We start from the raw sequence: 23126 nt of genomic DNA, 5'->3' as shown, positions 1-23126 counted from the left end.
GGAAGAGGAGTTTACACGCGTACGGCATGCAGACCAGAGAGATCTGAAACCAGCAGAGAAGAGTCGTTATCCATCGAGTACATTTGTTGAGAATGCATTTCCTGAAGGAAATACGGGTGAATGCTAAAAGCTGGAAGCTGAATGAGCTGAATAAATTGTTGAAACTATGCTGAAGTAAGTGAAGAAACTGCTGAAGCAATCTTGAAGAGATGAAACGATATGAAGAGTATGAAATGGTTGGAAATTACATGAATTGTTGAAGATTAGTATGAAGAAATTGAAAGTCTGAAGTCTACTCAAATATCAAATATGCAATGATATAAATTGTAAGAATGTGGAGCATCACAGTAATATTCTTAAAATGTATGAGAGAATGGTGACCAGTCTTATATATATATACCGGTATATATATATATATAAAAGAGACAAACAAGAACAGAGAAGGACAAATATAAGAGCTGCAGAAAAACCTCTGAATAAATATCTGTGTGTGTGTGATGGAGGAGGAGGAAGATGAAGGTCTGTGTGTGTGTGTGTGTGGGTCTGTTTGCACGTTTGCAGCGTTAAAGGGATAGTTCAACATTTTTGAAAATTGGCCCATCGCCATGATCCCCCTAGTAATAGCAGTAGGTTCGTTACCTTTAATTGTTGGTCCAAGCTGCTTTTAGATCGGGGGAGAAGAATACCGAGCGGCGCAGCTACACTACGGAGGCTAATGGAATTTCTTGGTTTTGCTCATCAAACTCAGCAAATACACAACCAAAAAACTCAAAAACGCTGTGGTGGACAAGTTGTGACCTGCACATTTACCACGCTATGAGATAATAGCGGAAAGTTGCGAGATGGAGTTGTTTTAGAGGCAAAGTCGGACTTTACACTCTAGACGGCTGCTCGGCGGAGTGATTTCAAAAGCGCCTGTTTACTGCAGATACGTCCGTATACTACGGCACTGGCTGAGGTGCGCACACTGTGTCCCTCCGACCAGTGGTTCACTGAAGAAAGTAGTTCCGAGTATTTGCTTCACTTCTCTTAACTTTCCGCTATTATCTCATAGCGTGGTGAATGTGCAGGTCACAACTTGTCCACCACAGCGTTTTTGAGTTTTTTGGTTGTGTATTTGCTGAGTTTGATGAGCAAAACCAAGAAATTCCATTAGCCTCCGTAGTGTAGCTGCGCCGCTCGGTATTCTTCTCCCCCGATCTAAAAGCAGCTTGGACCAACAATTAAAGGTAACGAACCTACTGCTATTACTAGGGGGATCATGGCGATGGGCCAATTTTCAAAAATGTTGAACTATCCCTTTAACAACGTGTTGACAAGTCGCTGACATCACACAGATGTCAGACACATCTGCCTCCTGCAGCCGAGCACACACACACACACACACACACACACACACACACACACACACACACACACACACACACACACACACACACACACACACACACACACACACACACACACACGAAACTGAAACCTGTCATTGATCTGATTAATGACTGATCATCACACTCATTTTCTTTTTCTTGTGACCTTGTGTTTATTGTAAATATCAAACTACATGTTGTTATTGTCTTACGCATTTGTTTATTCTCTCCACTTTATGTTCATTATCTCATCTTATCTTATCTTTTCTTTTCTTATCATATCATATCAAATCATATCCTTTCTTTTCTTTTCTTATCTCATTTTATCTTATCATATCTTTTCTTTTCTTATCTTATTGCATCTTATCTCATCTTATCCTATCTTATTTTATCTTTTCTTCTCTTATCTCATCTTATCATATCTTTTCTTTTCTTATCTTATTGCATCTTATCTCATCTTATCTTTTCTTTTCTTGTCTTATATTATCTTATCTTATCTTATCTTATCTTCTTGTTTGACTGACAGAGAGTGTGTTATACAACTAAAACAGTGTCTTTATCAGGATCCCAGAGAAACACTTCAGACAGTCTGACGTCATTTAACGAGGTGTTGTATCTTCATATAAAAGTACAATAGTTGTTCTTATATTATGATGAAAGTGCTGAGTCAGCGTTCCTGCCCCCCGTGACACAGCGAGATCAAACTGGTTCAGACAAACACACGTTGACAGGAGGAGGGACTACTTTCAGCGGCGGACTGATCCACATTCAGCAGCACTAACAGTAACAGGTGGCGTTAGACTGGAACTACTTCTTCAGGGTTCATGTTTCCACTGAGACAAAAACAAAACACCTGAGTGGATGGATACGCTGCTGTTTGTCAGGAAATAGTTCTCTAGCTATTACCTGTAGTTTCACGCCTGTGTCTGTGTGCGTGTGTGTGTGTGTGTGTGTCAGTGAGGTGTGTGTGTGTGTGTGTCGTTGACCTCTGAGCTGATCACACTTGATCTCAGCTTAAAGCAGAAGTAAGTGATATATTTGTGTTAATATAAGTCTTAAATAGTTATATCTTCCGACAGCAATCACTTACATAGAGTGTTTGGACTGAAACACGGGTCTGTCAGTCACTCTGCTCTGCTCTGAGCCGAAGAGAAAACATTTATCGTATCCTACAGTTTTTATCCAATGAGGAGAGAGAACGGCATGCAGGGCTGTGTGTGCAGCCAAGGGACGCCGTGAATGTGGTGACGTAGCGACGAGGACTGTTATGGTGCGTTCAAGGAAACTCGTATTTTTCCGACCTGTGAAGTGGTACCAGTTCGATCTGGTACGAGTTCACAGGTCAGAAGTTACGAGTGGCCGTTATAGTGACTTTCATCGGTAAAACAGGTCGGAAAAACACGAGTGGGTTGCCTGGAACGCTACAAAGTCGTAAGTTGTGACTTGAAGCTGTAATTTATGATTTCAAAAGCCTGCCTGGAACGCAGCATTAGCCAAAACGACCGGACCACTCACTTCTGCTTTAATGAAACTCAGTCTGCAGCTTGAAGGGCGAGTCGTCTCCGCTGCACTAATTACTGTGTGATAAGGAAGCGTCGGGATGTGGGAACGAGGCCGGAGGTAATCTCCCTGTTTAATGTCGGCGTCGGCTCGCCGCTAATGAACCCGCCGCTCCGACTGGTTCCCATCCCGACGACCCCGCCCACGTTTAGCATTCACCGCACAGAGACCAGAGTCCTGAACACGGCTCTGCTCCGAATTCAGATTCACACACACACACACACACACACACACACACACACACACACACACACACACACACACACACACACACACACACACACACACACACACACACACACACACACACACACACACACACACACTTCAGCACAGTGTGTGTGTGTGTCTGTCTGTGTGTTTATTGAGCAGCAGTGATGAAGACACACCGGATCCTACATTTCCCATGATGCACCTGAACAGCATCTTTCATTAGAGCAGTTGTGTCACAGTTTGAGCACTGGAAAAGAGAGTAACGACACCACCATTGGTGGTAAGGGTTTTGCGCCCCTAGTGGCAGGATATGGGTATTGCAAAAGCGCCCAGAAAACCCGTTCACTCCAATGTATGTGTGTTGCCCACTGGCTGGTAAATTGATGAAAACGGCCGTGTTTTTGTTTTTACGTGTCTTGGTCATATCAAATTATAATTTTTTTTTTACTAGCCTATGTGGACCGTTCTCAGACCCGATAAAATGAGGGACCGTTCTGGGGCCTTTAGTTGTTCTTTTTTTTTAAAACATATATACAAACATACAAATATACAAACAATAAACATACAATGAACAGATAAACAAAAAATATATACATATATACATTGAAAGGGGTATTAATATTATATACTAGATATTATAGGTATTATTAAATCATACTGTATAGTTGTCATATAGAAATTATAATATTCCAAGGTTTTTATATAGCTTTTCTGTCTTTCATATTTTGTAATAGCTGCATGTAATATCTTATTTCTATTTAAAACTCATAATTTTTTTTTTTTTTTTTTTTTTTTTACCATTTACATTCATGGATATAATATTGTCATTGTAAAATAAAAATATTCAACAAAAACAAGCCCTTTCCCTTAAGTTTTTTTTCATCATAAGTGAGAATTATATCTATATAGCCTTTAGTTGTTCTTCTTCGTGACTTTAGAAGTTGTGGTTACAGCTTCCTGTTAGTGGGTTTGACAATAAGTTGAGTTTGTTTGGTTTATTACAACGTCAATATCACATGATTCACATGTTATTCATCACATTGATCACATTAGCTTTGCATCATCAGACAGAATAATATTTATAAATTCATGTATTTTACCTGTAGGTCAGAGGACCAGGAGGTAAAACCTATTTATTATTGAGATGGACCACACACCGTCTGATGTGGAGCAGAATAATCTTCATAATTAATAAACAAATTGATTGATTATTATGATCAGATGTGTTGTGCTTCACAGTTTGACTTGACTTGTTTTTTTGTCACTGCTGACATCATCATTAAAATCAGCTGACGTCTCCGTGAAGGTCCAACGTGTCTCTGACGCTGACGTTTGAATCACGTGAGAAAATCACACCACACACACACAAACACACACACACACTGCAGCAGATACTATGTTAATAAACATATTTATTGAGATGAAAACAGAGTTGAACAATTTATTGAATTACAATAATTTAATGATTTTTCCATCTCAAAACAAACAACAAGGCCTTCTGTTATTTGCACATGGATTGTCCAGTTTCAGTCCAATTAAGGCGAACACATGCAGAAGAAAAACAATTTCCAATTTCATTATCTAGGTGCTTTAGTCTGAAGTCCAGTATTTATCGGACTAACGCATTTGCATGAATGTCCGTTTTCCACTTATAATTGGGTTAAGGCCACAATTCAACAAAAAGAGAGGTTATTGTGTTTGGACCTAAACATCTCAGGGACACTCTGGATGGCATCACCATAACTGCAAGAAACCTTGGAGTCATTTTTGACCAGGACCTTTCCTTTAGCTCCCACATAAAACACGTGACTAGAACCGCCTTCTTCCATCTGCACAGTATCACTAAGATTAGGAATATCCTCTCCCAGAGTGATGCTGAGAAACTAGTGCATGCATTTATCACTTCTAGGCTAGACTACTGCAACTCTCTCCTGTCAGGATGTCCGAAAAACTCTCTAAAGAGTCTCCAGCTGGTCCAGAATGCCGCAGCGAGGGTTTTGACAGGAGTTAGGAAGAGAGAGCACATCTCTCCCACCTTAGCTTCTCTCCACTGGCTTCCTGTAGGATTTAGAATAGACTTCAAAATCCTTCTGCTGACTTATAAGGCTCTTAATGATAAAGCTCCAACCTATCTGAAAGAACTAATCATTCCTTACTGTCCTACCAGAGCACTCCGCTCCCAGAACGCAGGTCTGTTAGTGACTCCCAGTATCTCTAAAAACAGACTGGGAGGTAGAGCCTTCAGTTACCGGGCTCCTTTACTGTGGAACCAGCTCTCTCCATGGGTCAAAGAGGCAGACACTCTAACTACATTTAAGTCTAGACTTAAGACCTTCCTTTATGACAGGGCTTTTAGTTAGGGCTGGTTCAGGTTCAGGTAGCTCTGAACCATTTTATAGCTACGCTGCTATAGGCTTACAGGGGGTACACACTACAGGATAATCGGGACGATTTTTGTCCTAATGTCCCCTTTACGATCAAAGGCAAGGCAAGGCAAGGCAAGGCAAATTTATTTGTATAGCCCGTTTTTTACAAACAGTTCAAAGCCAGCAAAGGCCTCTGATGTTCCTGTGGTGTGGGGTGTGTTCAGAGTGATTTTGTCAGGTCCGATCCGCTCAGAAGGCGTCGGAAGGAGAGATCATAAATAATGAACAGTTTAATATTTGCGACTAGAAATCCTGTAGTGTGTGGGGTGTTCCGAGCACGCACAGTGTGTAATGTCACGTGTACCGGACCAACAGCCAATCAGGACGCGAGCTGATTCAGCTGACTGACTTTTGTTTACCTGTTGCCATGGTGACGCGGGTATCAGGGCCACAGTGCACAGCGCTGCTCTCCAAGCTATCTGTAATACTTGTGACTCATGCTGTAACGCAGACAGCCCACATTCCTGCCGTCTCCATGACTTTTTCCATGGTCGTTTTTGTTGTTGTTTTTTAAGTCAGTAAAAGGCCGAAAACAACCACCGTTGCATCTTCCTGTTTGTCAGCCATGTTTGTTTACACTGAAGTCACGTTCCACCGCGCAAGCAGAGAGATATTGTGCGATCTGTCTTTTGTTTTCATCAAGTGTGTGGTCCCCTAATCCCAGAAGGTTTGAAGAATCCTGTAGTGTGTATACCGGGGACGGCTCTACATTCCGACACACCGCTGTTCCGAAACCCCCCCACTCCGAAACACAGCTATTCCGAACGTTCCCCCGAAACACCGCTGTTCCGAAGTCTATTTTTGGAAAGGCGGGGTGTAACCGTGTGTACCCCCCTTTAGACTGCTGGGGGACACATCTGGTTACATGGAGCCCTCTCCTTCGCTCCTTCTTTCCTTCTCTCCTTCTCCTCTCCTCTCCTCTCCTCATGCACAATTTTGAACTGCCATTACTTTGCATTTTGTAGTTTGGCCTTGGTGTCTCTCACTCTCTCTGTGTTTCCTATTTTATATCTACACTGCCATAGGCTTAGACTGCATCAGGTTACATGGATGTCTCTCCTCTACTCTCTCCTCCCCTCCTCTCCTCTCCTCTCCTCTCCTCTCCTCTCCTCTCCTCTCCTCTCCTCCCCTCCCCTCCCCTCCCCTCCTCTCCTCTCCTCTGCACCAACCGCTGCCTGCTTTATGAACCAGTCTGCCATCCATTACTCCCATTAAACTCGCCACTCCCTCTGCCTTCATCAGCTCTTGTTTACTGACCAATTCCACTCCCATGTTTTTTCACATATTCCATGTTATAAACTGTTTTCTTGTCTGTAACAACATCTCTGTCCCGTCTGTCCGTCCTGGGTGAGGGATCCCTCCTCTGTTGCTCACCATGAGCTTTCTCCTGGTTTTCCCTGTTAAAAGGGTTTTCCATGGAGTTTTTCCTCAGTCGATGTGAGGGTCTAAGGACAGAGGATGTTGTAATGATGCTATGTAAAGCCCTTTGAAACAATCTATTTGTAAAATTGGGATATACAAATAAAATTGCCTTAAAGCTGCTGCTCACAAAGTGAATATGATGAGCTGTACTCACCAGTGTTTGGTAGAGACTCTTCACAAAGGACTCGCTTTATCTTTCTGTCTTGTCACTGCTGCAGCTCAGTCCTCGATCTCTCACTTTCACTTTCACTTCTTCACTGTGTCACTGAGCCTCTCCTCTCCACCCCTTGCAATCAGATTGGCCATCCTGTGTGCCGCCTGATGGTCATTGATTTGCGGTGATGTCAATCATTGTGTAAAGCTCTTTACCACTATGTTCACTGTACAGAGCTATGAATACTACAAACACTATAAGATATTGCTGTTCACTGTGAGAATTTGTGTTAAGGCTACCACCACACACAGACAATCTGGCTGATTTTGTCCTGTTTCCCCCTTCCGACCAAAGACGAAACTCAGCTGATTATCTTAAGGCTCTTAAAGGGACAGTATGTAACTTATTTGGCTTTTTATTAGCAATAATCAAATACTGCTTTAATAAATACGTATTTACCGAAGTCCAATCACAACCTCACACAAAAACCAGAACCTGCAGCTGTGTCTCTTCCTCATCATTGGAGAAATCAATTCAATCTGTCTTAAAAAGTTAGATGAACAATAAACGAGGATAAACAAGGATATGTAAATGAGGTCCAACACCTGTCTGACCCGCTGAGCTCTGATTGGCTACTTACGTCTCTGGGTTCACACACATTACCAGACTCTGGATCAGCTGTTAGCGGCTCTGACATCACTTCCTGCCCCGCTGAGGCGTCCGTGTCGAGTTCAGGCTCCGGAGGAAGAAGTCGTCTCTCACTCTGCTCTGATGAGCTCTAATGTGTCGGGGTTAATGTGGTAATCAGAACGAAGGGTTAAATATTCACAGACAGATGAGACGAGGTTCAGCTGAGGACGACGGACCAAACACAGAGGGAGGATAAGACAGTGTCCTCATGGTGTCTCCATAGTGTGTGTCCATATAATCTACACAGTCCAACAGTGTCTACAGGTCTGGGGACCCGATAAGGCGAGGGGCCGTTCTGGGGCCTTTAGTTGTTCTTCTTCGTGACTTTAGAAGTTGTGCTGACAGCTTCCTGTTAGTGGGTTTGACAATAAGCTGAGTTGGTTTGGTTTGTTACAACGTCAATATCACATGATTCACATGGTATTTATCACCTGGACTGTTAGCTTAGCATCATCAGACAGAATAATATTTATAAATGAATGTATTTTACCTGAAAAAACATTTATTATTGAGAATAATTACATTTAGATGGGCAAAACCTCTGATGTGTAGTAGAATCATCTTCATTATTAATAAACAAATTGATTGATTATTATGATCAGATGAGTTGTGCTTCACAGTTTGACTTGTTTTTGTGTCACTGCTGACATCATCATTAAAATCAGCTGACGTCTCCCCAAAGGTCCAACGTGTCTCTGACGATGACATTTGAATCAGGTGAGAAAATCGCGCACACACACACACACACAAACACACTGCAGCAGATATGTTAATACACATATTTATTGAGATGAAAACAGAGTTTAACAATTTATTGTAATTAAACCAGGACTCGACTGATGGGAGACTTTTGGCGCTGACCATTCTTCAATAACGAACTATATTCCTCATTTTCACATAAACACACATTTTTTACAATGATCCTCAAATATGGTTCAAACACTTGTGACAAATGTTCAGAAACCAGGTCACCTGCACTCATACAGAATCAGCTATTGATTATCTATTAGAATTTGATGGATCAATCAACAATAATATTTACAATACACCAAAATAACACAATACATCATCAGGTGGTTTCTCTAGAAACAGTGAGTTTGATTTTCATTAAACATGAGACATAATTTAAAAAGTAATTTAATTGGTCTACTCAGTTTGATTGACAGGACAGATGATCAGAGGGGCAGAGTTTTTACCTCCATCATTAAAACTGGGACAGAAGAATGGGTGTAGTTTGTCAGTGAAGAAGCAGCCAGTGAAGGAGTAGATGAGAGCTGCAGCATCTACGTCATAAAAGGAGACCAGTCCCTCCTCATAATCCACAAACATCCCCACCTTCTCAAGACCAGACCTCAGAGTGAGATCAACTGGGGGGTCAGTACCAGCTTGGTACTTATTTCCAGTTTTCAATGATATCGTCCAGTATCCTCTCTGAGGACTCGGTATTATGATTACCTTCCTGTTGACAAACTCCTGGCCACTCCCACTGTCCACTTAGTTTTTCCTTTGACCTGAACCTCAAAGTAAAATCTGCATGAAGAGAATCTCTGTTTTCCTACGACTCAGAGATAATAAGAAGTTTTCCATCATCAGACAGGATGAGATAAGGATTTGCTGTATCAGGATCCAAAGTCACATCCACTGCAAACTGCTGGACCTTCTTCAGATTCATCATTGTCTTCATCACCTCCTCCATCTGTCCACGGAGCGTCTCCTCCAGCTGAGACACAGCTCTCCCCACAGTCCCCTCATATGATGGTGGACGGACTCTGACCTGTGTCCAGTCCTTGGTGGGTGCAGCAGCTTTCAGGGATGGGAAGCTTTGGAGGAGGTGGAGGTGGTCTTCAGAGAGTGAGAGCTGCTCCACCTCAGTGCTTCTCTTCACTGCCATCCAGTCCTCCCATTAAACTGGTCTGTCCTCCCTTCCCATGAACCAGTCTGCCATCCAGTCCTCCTATTATGCTGGTCTGCTCTCCCTGCCCATGAACCAGTCTGCCATCCAGTCCTCCCATTAAACTTTTCTGCCCTCCCTTCCCTTGAACCAGTCTGCAATCCTCGGAGCGTCTTCTCCAGCTCAGAGATTTCCTGTTCCAGCTCTGTGATGAAGTCTTCAGCCTGTTTTTCTGAGCTTTTCTGTTTCTCTTCGATCTCCTTGATGAGCTGCTTCAGGCCTCTGTCAACAGACTCCTTCAGAGCAGTGAAGACCTCAACACCTTCTGCTTTCTCTCTGTCTGCAGCAGCTTTACTGATCTTCACTGACTGTTTCATCTCCTCAATCTTCAGTCGTCTGTTCTGGATCATCTGCTGAGTTTCAGCCTCTGTCTTCTGCAGCTTTGCCTTCTTTCCTTCATATTCTTCTCTCAGAGGAACAAACTCATGAGTCTTGTGGTCTAAAACAGAGCAGAGCACACAGACACATGTCTGGTCGGTCTGACAGAACAGCTCCAGAGGTTTATCGTGCTTCCTACACATCCTGTCCTCCAGGTTCTCCACAGGCTCCATCAGCTGATGTCTCCTCAGACCTGACACTGTCAGATGAGGCTCCAGGTGAGTCTCACAGTAGGAGGTCAGACACACCAGGCAGGACTTCAGGGCCTTCAGTTTGGTTCCAGTGCAGACATCACAGGGAACTTCTCCGGGTTTGGAAACTTGTTGCTCTGAGCTGCTGCTGCTGGTTTTCTGTTGAGCTTCACGTCTGAACTGAGCCACCATCTCAGAGATGAACCTGTTGATCTTCAGCTCAGGTCTCACATTGAAAACCTCTTTACACATTGGACACTGACATGGTACATTAACATTCCAGTGCTGAGTGATGCAGCTCTGACAGAAGTTGTGTCCACATGATGTGGTGACTGGATCAGTGAAGACATCCAGACAGATGGAGCACAGGAACTGATCTTCAGACCTCAGGTGACCAGCAGCAGACATGTCTACACACTGAGGGAGACAAAACAAACACAATAGTTTAAAATAATGTTCTGTCTCTTTAAGACTCTGGTTCTCTAACTGAGGAACAGAGATGCCGTGTAAACGTATGTCGTTCACACAGAGTCTGATGTATGTGCTCTCCTAAATTTAGATTATTTAACACCTGGTGACGTTTTGTAGCTGAACGCCACCCTGTGCTTTTCTAACCTAATAGATTTGAAGTGTAAACAGCCAAGAAAAGTAATGAAATACTACACTAATCAATCACTGATCTTCTAAGCTGTTAATGAAGAAGAGCAGCAGACTTACGACAAGCGTTGGCGAAGGCCCTATTGTAATTGCTATGTTTATCATTCTTCCGCCACTGAAATCAGCCAATTCCATCACAGTCTTCAAGAAAAGGTTAAAGGTGCAACTTCTTAACTCATATCTATCATCGTAATCTGGGTATGTCTGTTTTATGTCTTTGTCTATTGTAAGTTATTGATTTGTCTTGTGATTGTATGTTATGCTTTGTTTGGTAATATGTATTGTCTCATTGTCTCCGTCTATTCTGTGAAGTATGTTTTGTCTTGTTTTCTATCATGATTTGATATATGTATGAATATGTAAGACGTTAGTATTACGTTTGAGGCTCCCGCCATAAGCTTTAAATAGCTTCTTGGGAGACCTGGCGCTCCACACATCTGCTTCTGTTCTTTTCTGCTCTGTCTACCAATGTCATGTGTGTTGTGCGAAATAAATGCTGAAATACTGAAAATGATTTCATCTTTGGGGGCTTAAACATGCTTGCTGGATGATTCTTGGCATGCACGTAGGGATTGGCAAAAAAATTTGTATTTTAAAGTTGTTGCATATGGGCGTGGCCAAATTGTGCCCCTTGGAGGGACCAGGTGCACTCACTCACCCATAAAGGACGTGCAAACCAGACTGCCAAGCGGTCATTGATATCTTGGCAAAGCGGTTTGCATCGTTGCCGGCCATGCGTTAGACCAGGGTTCGAACCCCACCTGAGGCATCTGTGCCGAAACAAAACGCAGAGGGCCAGATAACATCGACTACTCTGTGTTTCCACAGATCTAGCTCTATCTCTCTGCACCAACCGCCACCTGCATCACCCCCTTTCCCCTGTTGTTAAACCAGCCTGCCCTCCCTTCCCATGAACAAGTCTGCCATCCAATCCTCCCATTAAGATGGTCTGCCCTCCCTTCCCATGAACAAGTCTGCCATCCAATCCTCCCATTAAGCTGGTCTGCTCTCCCTTCCCATGAACCAGTCTGCCAGCCAGTCCTCCCATTAAGCTGGTCTGCCCTCCCTTCCCATGAACGAGTCTGCCATCCAATCCTCCCATTAAGCTGGTCTGCCCTCCCTTCCCGTCTGCCATCCAATCCTCCCCTCCCTTCCCATGAACCAGTCTGCCAGCCAGTCCTCCCATTAAGCTGGTCTGTCCTCTATGAACCAGTCTGCCATCCAGTCCTCCCATTAAGCTGGTCTGCCAGCCCTTCCCCATGAACCAGTCTGCCAGCCAGTCCTCCCATTAAGCTGGTCTGTCCTCTCTTCCCATGAACCAGTCTGCCATCCAGTCCTCCCATTAAGCTGGTCTGCCAGCCCTTCCCATGAACCAGTCTGCCAGCCAGTCCTCCCATTAAGCTGGTCTGCCCTCCCTTCCCATGAACCAGTCTGCCATCCAGTCCTCCCAGTAAGCTGGTCTTTCCTCCCTTCCCATGAACCAGTCTGCCATCCAGTCCTCCCATTAAGCTGGTCTGTCCTCCCTTCCCATGAACCAGTCTGCCATCCAACATCGACTACTCTGTGTTTCCACAAATCTAGCTCTATCTCAATGCATCAATCGCCACCTGCATCACCCCCTTTCCCCTGTTGTTAAACCAGCCTGCCCTCCCTTCCCATGGACCAGTCTAGCATCCAGTCCTCCCATTAAGCTGGTCTGCCATCCCTTCCCATGAACAAGTCTGCCATCCAGTCCTCCCACTAAGTTGGTCTGCCCTCCCTGTCTCCCTTGCCTACTAGAAGCTTCCTTCTTCAGCTGTTGTTAACATTTCCACGTTTCTCACATTCTCTGTTGTAAACTGTTTTCTTGTCTGTAACAACATCTATTGCACGTCTGTCCGTCCTGGGTGAGGGATCCCTCCTCTGTTGCTCACCCTGAGCTTTCTCCTGGTTTTCCCTGTTAAATGGTTTTCTATGGAGGTTTTCCTCAGTGGATGTGAGGGTCTAAGGACAGAGGATGTTGTTATGATGCTATGTAAAGCCCTTTGAGACAAACTGTTTGTAAAAACGGGCTATACAAATAAAATCTTGCCTTGCCTTGCCTACACCAAGACGCACAAAAAATCCTCTTAGCGACATGGTGAAATCCCAACAGGAAGTCGGCCATTTTGAATTGAATCGTATTTAAACAAACTTGTCCTAGGGATTTTGCCTGATCAACTTCAATTTTTTTTACATCTCATCAAGACCCCATGGTGATCTTATCTTGTGCTCTGCAGGTGTGTAGGTCATAGGTCAATGAACTTTGGCAACTGTTTCGGACCTCGCCATCCAACTGCGAACAGCTCTCATCTCTGAGCGCCGTGCGGCTCATTCTGATAATAATGACTGTGATTAATTAGCCAAGTCAGGCCTCCAGGTCTTTAGAAGCTGTTATGGTTCTTGTGTGGCCATCTTGGGCAGGTTTTCACCACTGTTCCAAGCTTTCTGCATTTGTTCACAAAGACTCTCACTGTGGTTCGCTGGAGTCTTAAAGCTTAAGAAATGGCTTTGTAACACTGTAACACTCTCTCAGCCTCCTTCACTTCACTCAAACAGGTTCTGTTGAAGTGATTTCTGGAATCATCAGGTCTGGCAGTGATCAGGCCAGGGTGTGGACAGTGAAATTGATGTCAGCTTTAAAAAAGGGTTTATCACATTAGTTCATGATTTAACCAAGGGGGCATTTACTTTTTCACATAGGGCCAGGTAGGTTTGGATAGCTTTTTTCCCTTGAAAAATTAAATCATCATTTAATCATCATTTTATGTTTACTTGGGTTATCTTTGTTTCATATCCAAATAAGTTTCTTTGTTTGTTTTTTTTTGTTTTTTTTTCTCTGTCATTTGAAAATGTATTTACTACAATATACTTAAGTACTAGTAACCTTATTGGTTCCCTTTTTTTCTGTTTTTTCCTCTGGTTTAGTTTAGTTTAGTTTAGTTTGTTCATTTGCTTGTTTGTTTGTTAGTTGTTGTTGTTTTGTTTTGTTTTGTTTTTTCTTATTGTAAGTTTGTTTGTTTTTTACATTGTAAGAATGCTGGGTAGTTTAATTTGGTATGTAGGACAGGCATGCATTATGCTTCTGCCTGTGCCTTTTTAGTCACTATTTTGTCGATAATGTTTGTAGCTATTATGTGATGTGACTGAATAAAGAATTTCCAATCAAATCAAATGATTGTAAATGTTTAAGTGTGACAGATATTCAAATAAATTGGGGAGGGGGCAAATACTTTTTCACGACACTGTACATTATTTTAAAAAATCACAGTCACATTTATTTATATCAAGTATAACAAGAAGAACTCTGCAGACGGAACTGTTTTTGTTTTTAAACACCCGGTATGTCTATTAAACACCTGATAATCTGGTATTTCCTGTTTTCACACCTACACTTGTGACAAGGACACTGTATTTCCTCTGGCTCCTTCACAATAAAAGCTACAACCTTTTATTGTGAAAGAGCAGCAGGAAGTAGAGAGTAATGCAGCTGTAGCAGGTGATACCTTGACGGCTCTAAAACCAGGAAATGCGGTGAAGCGTAGAGAGAAGCTGAGAGTTATAGAAGTCCAGAGCAGAGACACAGAGACAGTTTAAAGTGGACTATAGTGTCTCTGTGGACAAACAGCCTCAGGTCTGTTGTGAGCCAGTTCACTAGAGTCAGTGTGACATGAAGAGAGTGAAGCTTCAGCTGAGTAGAGATGAAGCTCAGTGTTAAAGCTGCTGCTCACACAGTGAATATGATGAGCTGTACTCACCAGTGTTTGGTAGAGACTCTGCTGTGTTGCTGACAAACTCCTGATGGACTCACTTTGACTTTCTGTCTCGTCTCAGCCGTCGATCCCTCACACTTTAGGTTTCACTTCTGCACTGTGACGTTGAGCCTCTCCCTGTTTCCTGTATTGCTCCACCTCCTCCCACTGCAGCTCTGTGTGTCTGTGCTTTTATTGTGGGAGTTTATCAGGTGAACATGGAGCAAAGGTGGAGCTGCACCTGACAGGTGGGAGGAGTTAACTGTGTGAGTGACAGCTGCTGTTTATCTCCTGGGCCCAGTATTTCAAACGTGATCTGACAGGATTATCCTGGTCGGATTGGATTAAATCTAGATCTGGTCTGAAAACTGGGTATTTCAACACAGATCCAGAGAATCCTGATCCTGAAGATCAGGGTTTCAGCTCTGGTAATCCAATCCTCCTTTGAATCCAGATAAAAGGCTGATTTGGGTATTTCAAAAGTTAAGTCAGATATCAGGATCAACTTGATACCAAAATTTCAGGATCATTCTGATCCCACCTCAGAGGTGGAATTGACTTGAATTGACAATGTCTCAGCTCCACTTTCCTTGATTTTGTTACTCAATATGTTCATTACACTTAATCTAAATTGTTAGTGTTTAAGTTTTAACAAATAATTGAAGTAATTGAAGAAATTTAAAACATAGCAAAAAAATATTGTTTGGCCATACATCCTGAAACTGCTGTATTTATTAATTTAAATCACATTCAAGCACTTTCCAAGCATTTACATATTTTCATGCTTCTGATTTAATGAAAACAAATTTGACTTCAAAATAAACTTGAAAATGCATTTTTACAATGCTTGTGAAGTGAATGATATTTTAAAACATGCAGTAATGTATTTCAAAACGTGTTTGTATACAAACTGATTATTTTACTTCATCAAATCAAATGTTATTGTGCGATAAATGAACATACGGTAATCATGTTTAGTGAGAGGCTTCTACATAAGGAAGACAAATTAAGAGGAAAGTGTTTCTAATCGGGTCACTGACCAAGCTATAGGCTTATGCTATGAAAAATAATGCAATCACAATTTCAAGCAGTTTCAATGGCTTTATTTCAAGTACAGTTTCAAGCACTTTATTCAAAATCCAAACACCAAGGTTTCCAAGGATTTCCGAGATTCTTGTTGCACTGTTGTCCTTATTAGCAGTGGTATTGCTGGTCTATGGCTGTGAGTGGGCTCTGAAAGTAAAAAGAGACGGTGTATGAGTATATATCTTTGTCATAGTCAGAAATAAACAATAGTCACAGAAATGGTCAAAAACATTATATCACCAGCTTTACTGACACTTCTGAATGAACTGTATTGTTCACGTGCTGTGTAATGTTACTTTCCTAATTACTACAACAGTCTGGTCTGCAGCACAGGTAGCCTGCTTTAAAAAGAAAAAAAGTCCCCTGCATAACGTTAATAAACTCTGAACAGATTGGTGTAAGTGTAAAACAGTTAAGGTATGATGTATGTCAGATTAATTCCCATGTAAATTAAACCAAAGTCCGCAAAATTGATCAACATAGCAGCTACGTCGCTAGCCCGCTACCAACTTAACACACAAGTCAATGGAGCCGAGTTAGCTCCCATTAGCACGGCCGTGGATCAATTAGAGATCGTTACGCTCTTGTTTCAAGTAGGTGACAAATCAAATAGTTGGCTTGCATGATGTGTTGGTTGGCGTTCGTATGGTCTTAAAACCGCTACACATTAGACGGCAGTAAACTTACACTTTTGACGTGAAAGTTGCGCTCCCAGCTGCTCCTTTGGTGAAGTAGTCCGCCATGTTTCAGATCCGGAGGCGGAGACCTGAGATTTGGAAATCCGTATCCGGCCAGGTATGGATCAAGGTGATCCACCCTGCCAGTGTTTTGAAATACTCGGATAAAGTCAGCAGGATCACCGTGATCCATGACTGAGAAAAGGAGGATTTCATTATCCGGATTATTCTGATCCAGATTACAAGTTTTGAAATACTGGGCCCTGATGTTCCAGCAGCAGAGACAGACTGGGAACCACTCAGCTGCCTCAGAGCCACTGCTGTTGCCCTAGGGCCCAAAAGGTCCAAAAGATCAAATGGTCCAAAAGGTCCAAAAGATCCAAAAGATCCAAAAGGTCCAAAAGGTCCAAAGGGTCCAAAAGGTCCAAAAGATCAAATGGTCCAAAAGGTCCAAAAGGTCCAAAAGGTCCAAAAGGTCAAAAGGTCAAAAGGTCCAAAAGGTCCAAAGGGTCCAAAGGGTCCAAAAGGTCCAAAAGATCAAATGGTCCAAAAGGTCCAAAAGGGTCAAAAGGGCCAAAAAGTCAAAAGGTCCAAAAGGTCAAAAGGTCCACTATCACTGCCTCAATGACCTCGACCCGTCGATTCAAACAAACTACTAGGCAGGCATAACAAACAAGAGACTAAAGCACTCGACCAGAGGTGAACAATGTCTTCGGTGGTGGCTAATAGGCTACTTTTGATAATTATTTATAGATAGTGTAACTCATATCACAATGCTCTTCACTCCCTCTACTATTCAATCTTGTCCAATGGATGAAAATCTGCTTATTTTTGGCTTGTAAACAAAACTGAGATGGAGGTATATAAGAAAAAACTTTAAAGCTGAGGATGTTGATGGTTTAGACACATAGTCGATCAGTCACTCAGTTCCGTCTTCCTGGAAGAAGCCTCTGTGACACCAACTGTATCTTCAAATCTGGGTCCACAGCACAGGTAGCCAACTATCGGCCTATTAAAGGGATATTCCCGCAAAAATTTAATCCATGGTCTAACAAGAGATTAAGTCTGCTAAATATCAGCTTCTCTATAGTAGCATAGTATAGTATTGTAGCAACTTTAGCTCAGACCGCACCATAACAAACAGCACAGTGTGGAAATTGCGATATTAGAAGGGAAGAGTCAATTTCTCACTTTGACAACGCAACGGCGTGTCGTTTATTTCATCACTCAGAAGACGTTAACTACAAACATGGCGCTGCCCATAATATCAACAAGCCGAGTCGGCGTTCTTAACTCATTGAGTGCCGCGCTCCTTTCCAAAGTTTTAGTCAAGTGTACCGGCAATTTAGACCATTTTTGACTTTTTATGTAGAGCCACAGTGTATTCTATATTATTGCCACCAACACATACTGTGGCTCAATTGAAAGGTTTACCTTAATGCTTCAAGTGGCCACAAACCGTTTGTTTCTACGTGCCTCCGTTCCTGAGAAAAGTCAAGCTAAACATGGCTGGGTTTCACCAAAATCCCTCCTTTTTTTCTAGAAAAGGAGATACAGCGTCTTTTATGAAAGGTGCGCTGTTTGTGTCTGTCGCTCTTCTGACACTCGCATTTCTGGATCAAAGGGCTCGTATAAGATAAATATATACAACAGTTGTTGTTCTATTCACAAAACCACCATCGGGGGCGGGGGGGGCGCCACTAAACAACAATAACACAGACGCACCGTGCCGTGTCACAGCTTCTCCCCGCGGAGCGTGAGGGTCAGTCGGCCACCGCGGCTCGGGAAGACCGGTCCCGCCGGTGGTCGCGGTCCTTCTGTGGTACGGGTCGGTGATGCCGGTCTGCTTTGGCCCAGAGACCATCAGATTTTACCGCGGGAGGACTTTGGGGAGGACACGGTGTTGCTCCAGCTGAAGACCGGGCGGACTGTCGGCTGAGAGCTTCCTGGTTCAGCTCCGAGCAGCTCGAGCAGCTGGAGCAGCAGCGCGGGTGAGAGCAGAGCAGCTGCTGCATCTGCATGCAGAACTCGTTTGCAGAAGCCGAGTTATGATAAAAACTTCCAGATCATGAGCTGTCATGTGACTTTGATCGTCATCTATTTCAGTTCTCCTCGTCGTAGAGTCCCCAAATTTACATATAATGTGTATTAAAGTGTCTATTTTCATAATTTAAAAAAAAAGCAAAAAACGTAAAATTACGTTTTCGGCACTCAACGCATGGGAACGAAAAACGAGAAATTACGTGGTTGGCACTCAATGAGTTAAAGGGACCGCGTCGCTAATACCCGGACAAGGTAACACATTAAACCTTTCGTGCGGAACGCACATTAGTCACAGTAAAATACCCACGTAGCTGAGCAAGAACATGGTGTGGTGAATTATGTCCATAATAATGTCCACTACAACAGTCTATTTCTCCACAGACAAACCCTGATCAAAAAGTCACTCACAAATAATGCTCAGAACAACACCAAACTTAATCAGGTCCCAGCCCATAATACAAAGCATCAAACATCTGTTAGCTTAGCCTGGTTTCTATTGAAAAGAAAAGAAAACACAACTCACCCACTCTCCTTCAGTTATACAGCAACTTTCTGCATTCAGCATAGAGTCCAAGCACTGACCCAGAACCAGACCCAAAACCAGGACCAGAACCAGAACCAGAACCAGACTCAGAACCAGAACCAGAACCAGGACCAGAACCAGAACCAGAACCTGCAGCTGTGTCTCTTCCTAATTTTTGGAGAAATCAATTCAATCTGTCTTAAACAGTTGGATAAACAATAAACGAGGATATGTAAATGAGGTCCAACACCTGTCTGACCCGCTGAGCTCTGATTGGCTCCTTACGTCTTTGAGTTCACACACATTACCAGACTCTGGATCAGCTGTTAGCGGCTCTGACATCACTTCCTGCCCCGCTGAGGCGTCCGTGTCGAGTTCAGGCTCCAGAGGAAGAAGTCGTCTCTCACTCTGCTCTGATGAGCTCTAATGTGTCGGGGTTAATGTGGTAATCAGAACGAAGGGTTAAATATTCACAGACAGATGAGACGAGGTTCAGCTGAGGACGACGGACCAAACACAGAGGGAGGATAAGACAGTGTCCTCATGGTGTCTCCATAGTGTGTGTCCATATAATCTACACAGTCCAACAGTGTCTACAGGTCTGGGGACCCGATAAGGCGAGGGGCCGTTCTGGGGCCTTTAGTTGTTGTTCTTCCTGACTTTAGAAGTTGTGCTGACAGCTTCCTGTTAGTGGGTTTGACAATAAGCTGAGTTGGTTTGGTTTGTTACAACGTCAATATCACATGATTCACATGGTATTGATCACCTGGACTGTTAGCTTAGCATCATCAGACAGAATAATATTTATAAATTAATGTATTTTACCTGAAAAAAACATTTATTATTGAGAATAATTACGTTTGGATGGGCAAAACCTCTGATGTGTAGTAGAATAATCTTCATTATTAATAAACAAATTGATTGATTATTATGATCAGATGAGTTTTGCTTCACAGTTTGACTTGTTTTTTGTCACTGCTGACATCATCATTAAAATCAGCTGACGTCTCCCCGAAGGTCCAACGCGTGAGAAAATCGCACACGCACACGCACACGCACGCGCACACACACACACACACACACACACACGCACACGCACACGCACACGCACACGCACACGCACACACACACACAGCAGCAGATATGTTAATATATTTATTGAGATGAAAACAGAGTTTAAGAATTTATTGTAATAAAACCAGGACATCTATTAGAATCTGATGGATCAATAAACAGTGACTCAGCGTATCAGGCTTCACTATTCACTGCAGCTTCAACAGTAATATTCATAATACAACACAGTAATTCATCAGGTGATTTATCTAGAAACAGTAAGTTTGATTTCCATTAAACTAACATTTCCATATTTCGCACATTCTGTGTCATAAACTGTAAACTGTTTTCTTGTCTGTAACAACATCTATTGCACGTCTGTCCGTCCTGGGTGAGGGATCCCTCCTCTGTTGCTCACCCTGAGGTTTCTCCTGGTTTTCCCTGTTAAAAGGGTTTTCCATGGAGTTTTTCCTCAGTGGATGTGAGGGTCTAAGGACAGAGGATGTTGTTACGATGCCATGTAAAGCCCTTTGAGACAAACTGTTTGTAAAAACGGGCTATACAAATAAAATTGCCTTGCCTTCCCTTGCCTAAACACAAGACAGAATTTAAAAAGTCATTTAATTGATCTACTCAGTCTGATAGACAGGACAGATGATCAGAGGGGCAGAGTTTTTACCTCTATCATTATCACTGGGACAGAAGAGTGGGTGTAATTTGTCAGTGAAGAAGCAGCCAGTGAAGGAGTAGATGAGAGCTGCAGCATCTACGTCATAAAAGGAGACCAGACCCTCCTCATAATCCACAAACACCCCCACCTTCTCAGGACCAGACCTCAGAGTGAGACGGACTGGGGGGTCAACACCAGCTATGTACTCATTTCCTTTTAACAACCATATCGTCCAGTAACCGTCCTGAGGAGTCAGTGTGATGGATCCCTTCCTGTCAGTCGACTTTCTGGCCACTCCCACAACCCAAGCAGATTTTCCTTTGACCTGAACCTCAAAGTAAAATCTGCCTGAAGATAAACTCTGTTTTCCTAAGACATAGAGATCAACAGAAAATCTCTGTGGGTTGTTTGGGAGTTTCTTCCTCACATCACCACAGTGAACTTGTTTTCCATCATCAGACAGGATGAGATAAGGATTTGCTGTATCAGGATCCAGAGTCACATCCACCGCAAACTGCTGGACCCTCTTCATCTTCATCTTCAGATTCAGCTTTGTCTTCGTCATCGTCCTCATCTGTCCACGGAGCGTCTCCTCCAGCTGAGACACAGCTCTCACCACAGTCCCCTCATATGATGGTGGATGGACTCGGACCTGTGTCCAGTCCTTGGTGGGTGGAGCAGCTTTCAGGGATGGGAAGCTCTGGAGGAGGTGGAGGTGGTCTTCAGAGAGTGAGAGCTGCTCCACCTCAGTGCTTCTCTTCTCCAGCTCAGAGATTTCCTGTTCCAGCTCTGTGATGAAGTCTTCAGCCTGTTTCTCTGAGCTTTTCTGTTTCTCTTCGATCTCCTTGATGAGCTGCTTCAGGCCTCTGTCAACAGACTCCTTCAGAGCAGTGAAGACCTCAACACCTTCTGCTTTCTCTCTGTCTGCAGCAGCTTTACTGATCTTCACTGACTGTTTCATCTCCTCAATCTTCAGTCGTCTCTTCTGGATCATCTGCTGAGTTTCAGCCTCTGTCTTCTGCAGCTTTGCCTTCTTTCCTTCATATTCTTCTCTCAGAGGAACAAACTCATGAGTCTTGTGGTCTAAAACAGAGCAGAGCGTGCAGACACATGTCTGGTCGGTCTGACAGAACAGCTCCAGAGGTTTATCGTGCTTCCTACACATCCTGTCCTCCAGGTTCTCCACAGGCTCCATCAGCTGATGTCTCCTCAGACCTGACACTGTCAGATGAGGCTCCAGGTGAGTCTCACAGTAGGAGGCCAGACACACCAGGCAGGACTTCAGGGCCTTCAGTTTGGTTCCAGTGCAGACGTCACAGGGAACTTCTCCTGGTTTGGAAACTTGTTGCTCTGAGCTGCTGCTGCTGGTTTGCTGTTGAGCTTCACGTCTGAACTGAGCCACCATCTCAGAGATGAACCTGTTGATCTTCAGCTCAGGTCTCACATTGAAAACCTCTTTACACATTGGACATAGATATGGTACATTAACGTCCCAGTGCTGAGCGATGCAGCTCTGACAGAAGTTGTGTCCACATGATGTGGTGACTGGATCAGTGAAGACATCCAGACAGATGGAGCACAGGAACTGATCTTCAGACCTCAGGTTGCTGGCAGCAGACATGTCTACACACTGAGGGAGACAAAACACACACATTAGTTTAATCAGCAACACACTCAGACAGAGACTGGTACATCCCAAGGACAGAACACCACACACCCACAAAAGCAATCTGGTGTATGCAGTCCAGTGCAACGAGGAATGCAAAGACCTCTATATTGGGGAAACAAAACAACCACTGCATAAACGCATGGCCCAACACAGGAGAGCAAACTCCTCAGGACTGGACTCTGCTGTCCATTTACATCTCAAGGAGAAAGCCCACTCCTTTGAGGACAGCAATGTCCAAATCCTAGACAGAGAGGACAGATGGTTTGAAAGAGGAGTAAAAGAAGCCATTTATGTAAAAGTAGAGAAACCAACCCTCAACAGGGGAGGAGGTCTGAGACACCACCTATCTCCAATTTACAATGCTGCCCTTTCATCCCTTCCCAGGAGACTCAACAATCTAGCCTCAAAGAACAACTACTGTTCACAAGTGGCAAGTGCCTCCAACGACTGTCGTTATAACACAATAGGGCACTAACGAAGTCGAAACCAACTTTCCATCAAAGACAGTAATTTAAACGACTGTCGTTATAACAACATAGGGCACTAACGAAGTCGAAACCAACTTTCCATCAAAGACAGTCATTTAAACGACTGTCGTTATAACAACATGGGGCACTAACGAA

The 23126-nt window shown here is 43.3% G+C and overlaps 1 protein-coding gene and 1 pseudogene across 2 annotated transcripts; both read right to left on the bottom strand.

Moving 5' to 3' along the window:
- Positions 1-8981: 8981 nt before the first annotated feature.
- LOC310992943 (E3 ubiquitin-protein ligase TRIM21-like) lies at positions 8982-14858 on the bottom strand (annotated as a pseudogene). Its single transcript has 3 exons — positions 14789-14858; positions 10005-10772; positions 8982-9711 (listed from the first exon to the last, which is right to left on the bottom strand). The product of its transcript is annotated as an E3 ubiquitin-protein ligase TRIM21-like (transcript).
- Positions 14859-20793: 5935 nt separating this feature from the next.
- LOC310993032 (E3 ubiquitin-protein ligase TRIM21-like) lies at positions 20794-22455 on the bottom strand (the record flags this gene model as incomplete). The annotated part of the gene is made up of 1 exon (XM_083981284.1): positions 20794-22455. The coding sequence occupies one exon, from the start codon at positions 22453-22455 to the stop codon at positions 20794-20796; it is 1662 nt and encodes a 553-aa protein (XP_083837410.1).
- Positions 22456-23126: the final 671 nt, after the last annotated feature.

Source organism: Trachurus trachurus, assembly GCF_905171665.1.
Source record: "Trachurus trachurus genome assembly, chromosome: 10".
Lineage (NCBI taxonomy): Eukaryota > Metazoa > Chordata > Actinopteri > Carangiformes > Carangidae > Trachurus > Trachurus trachurus.
Note: the sequence above shows the minus strand (reverse complement) of the source record. Positions and strands in the feature narration are given on the sequence as shown.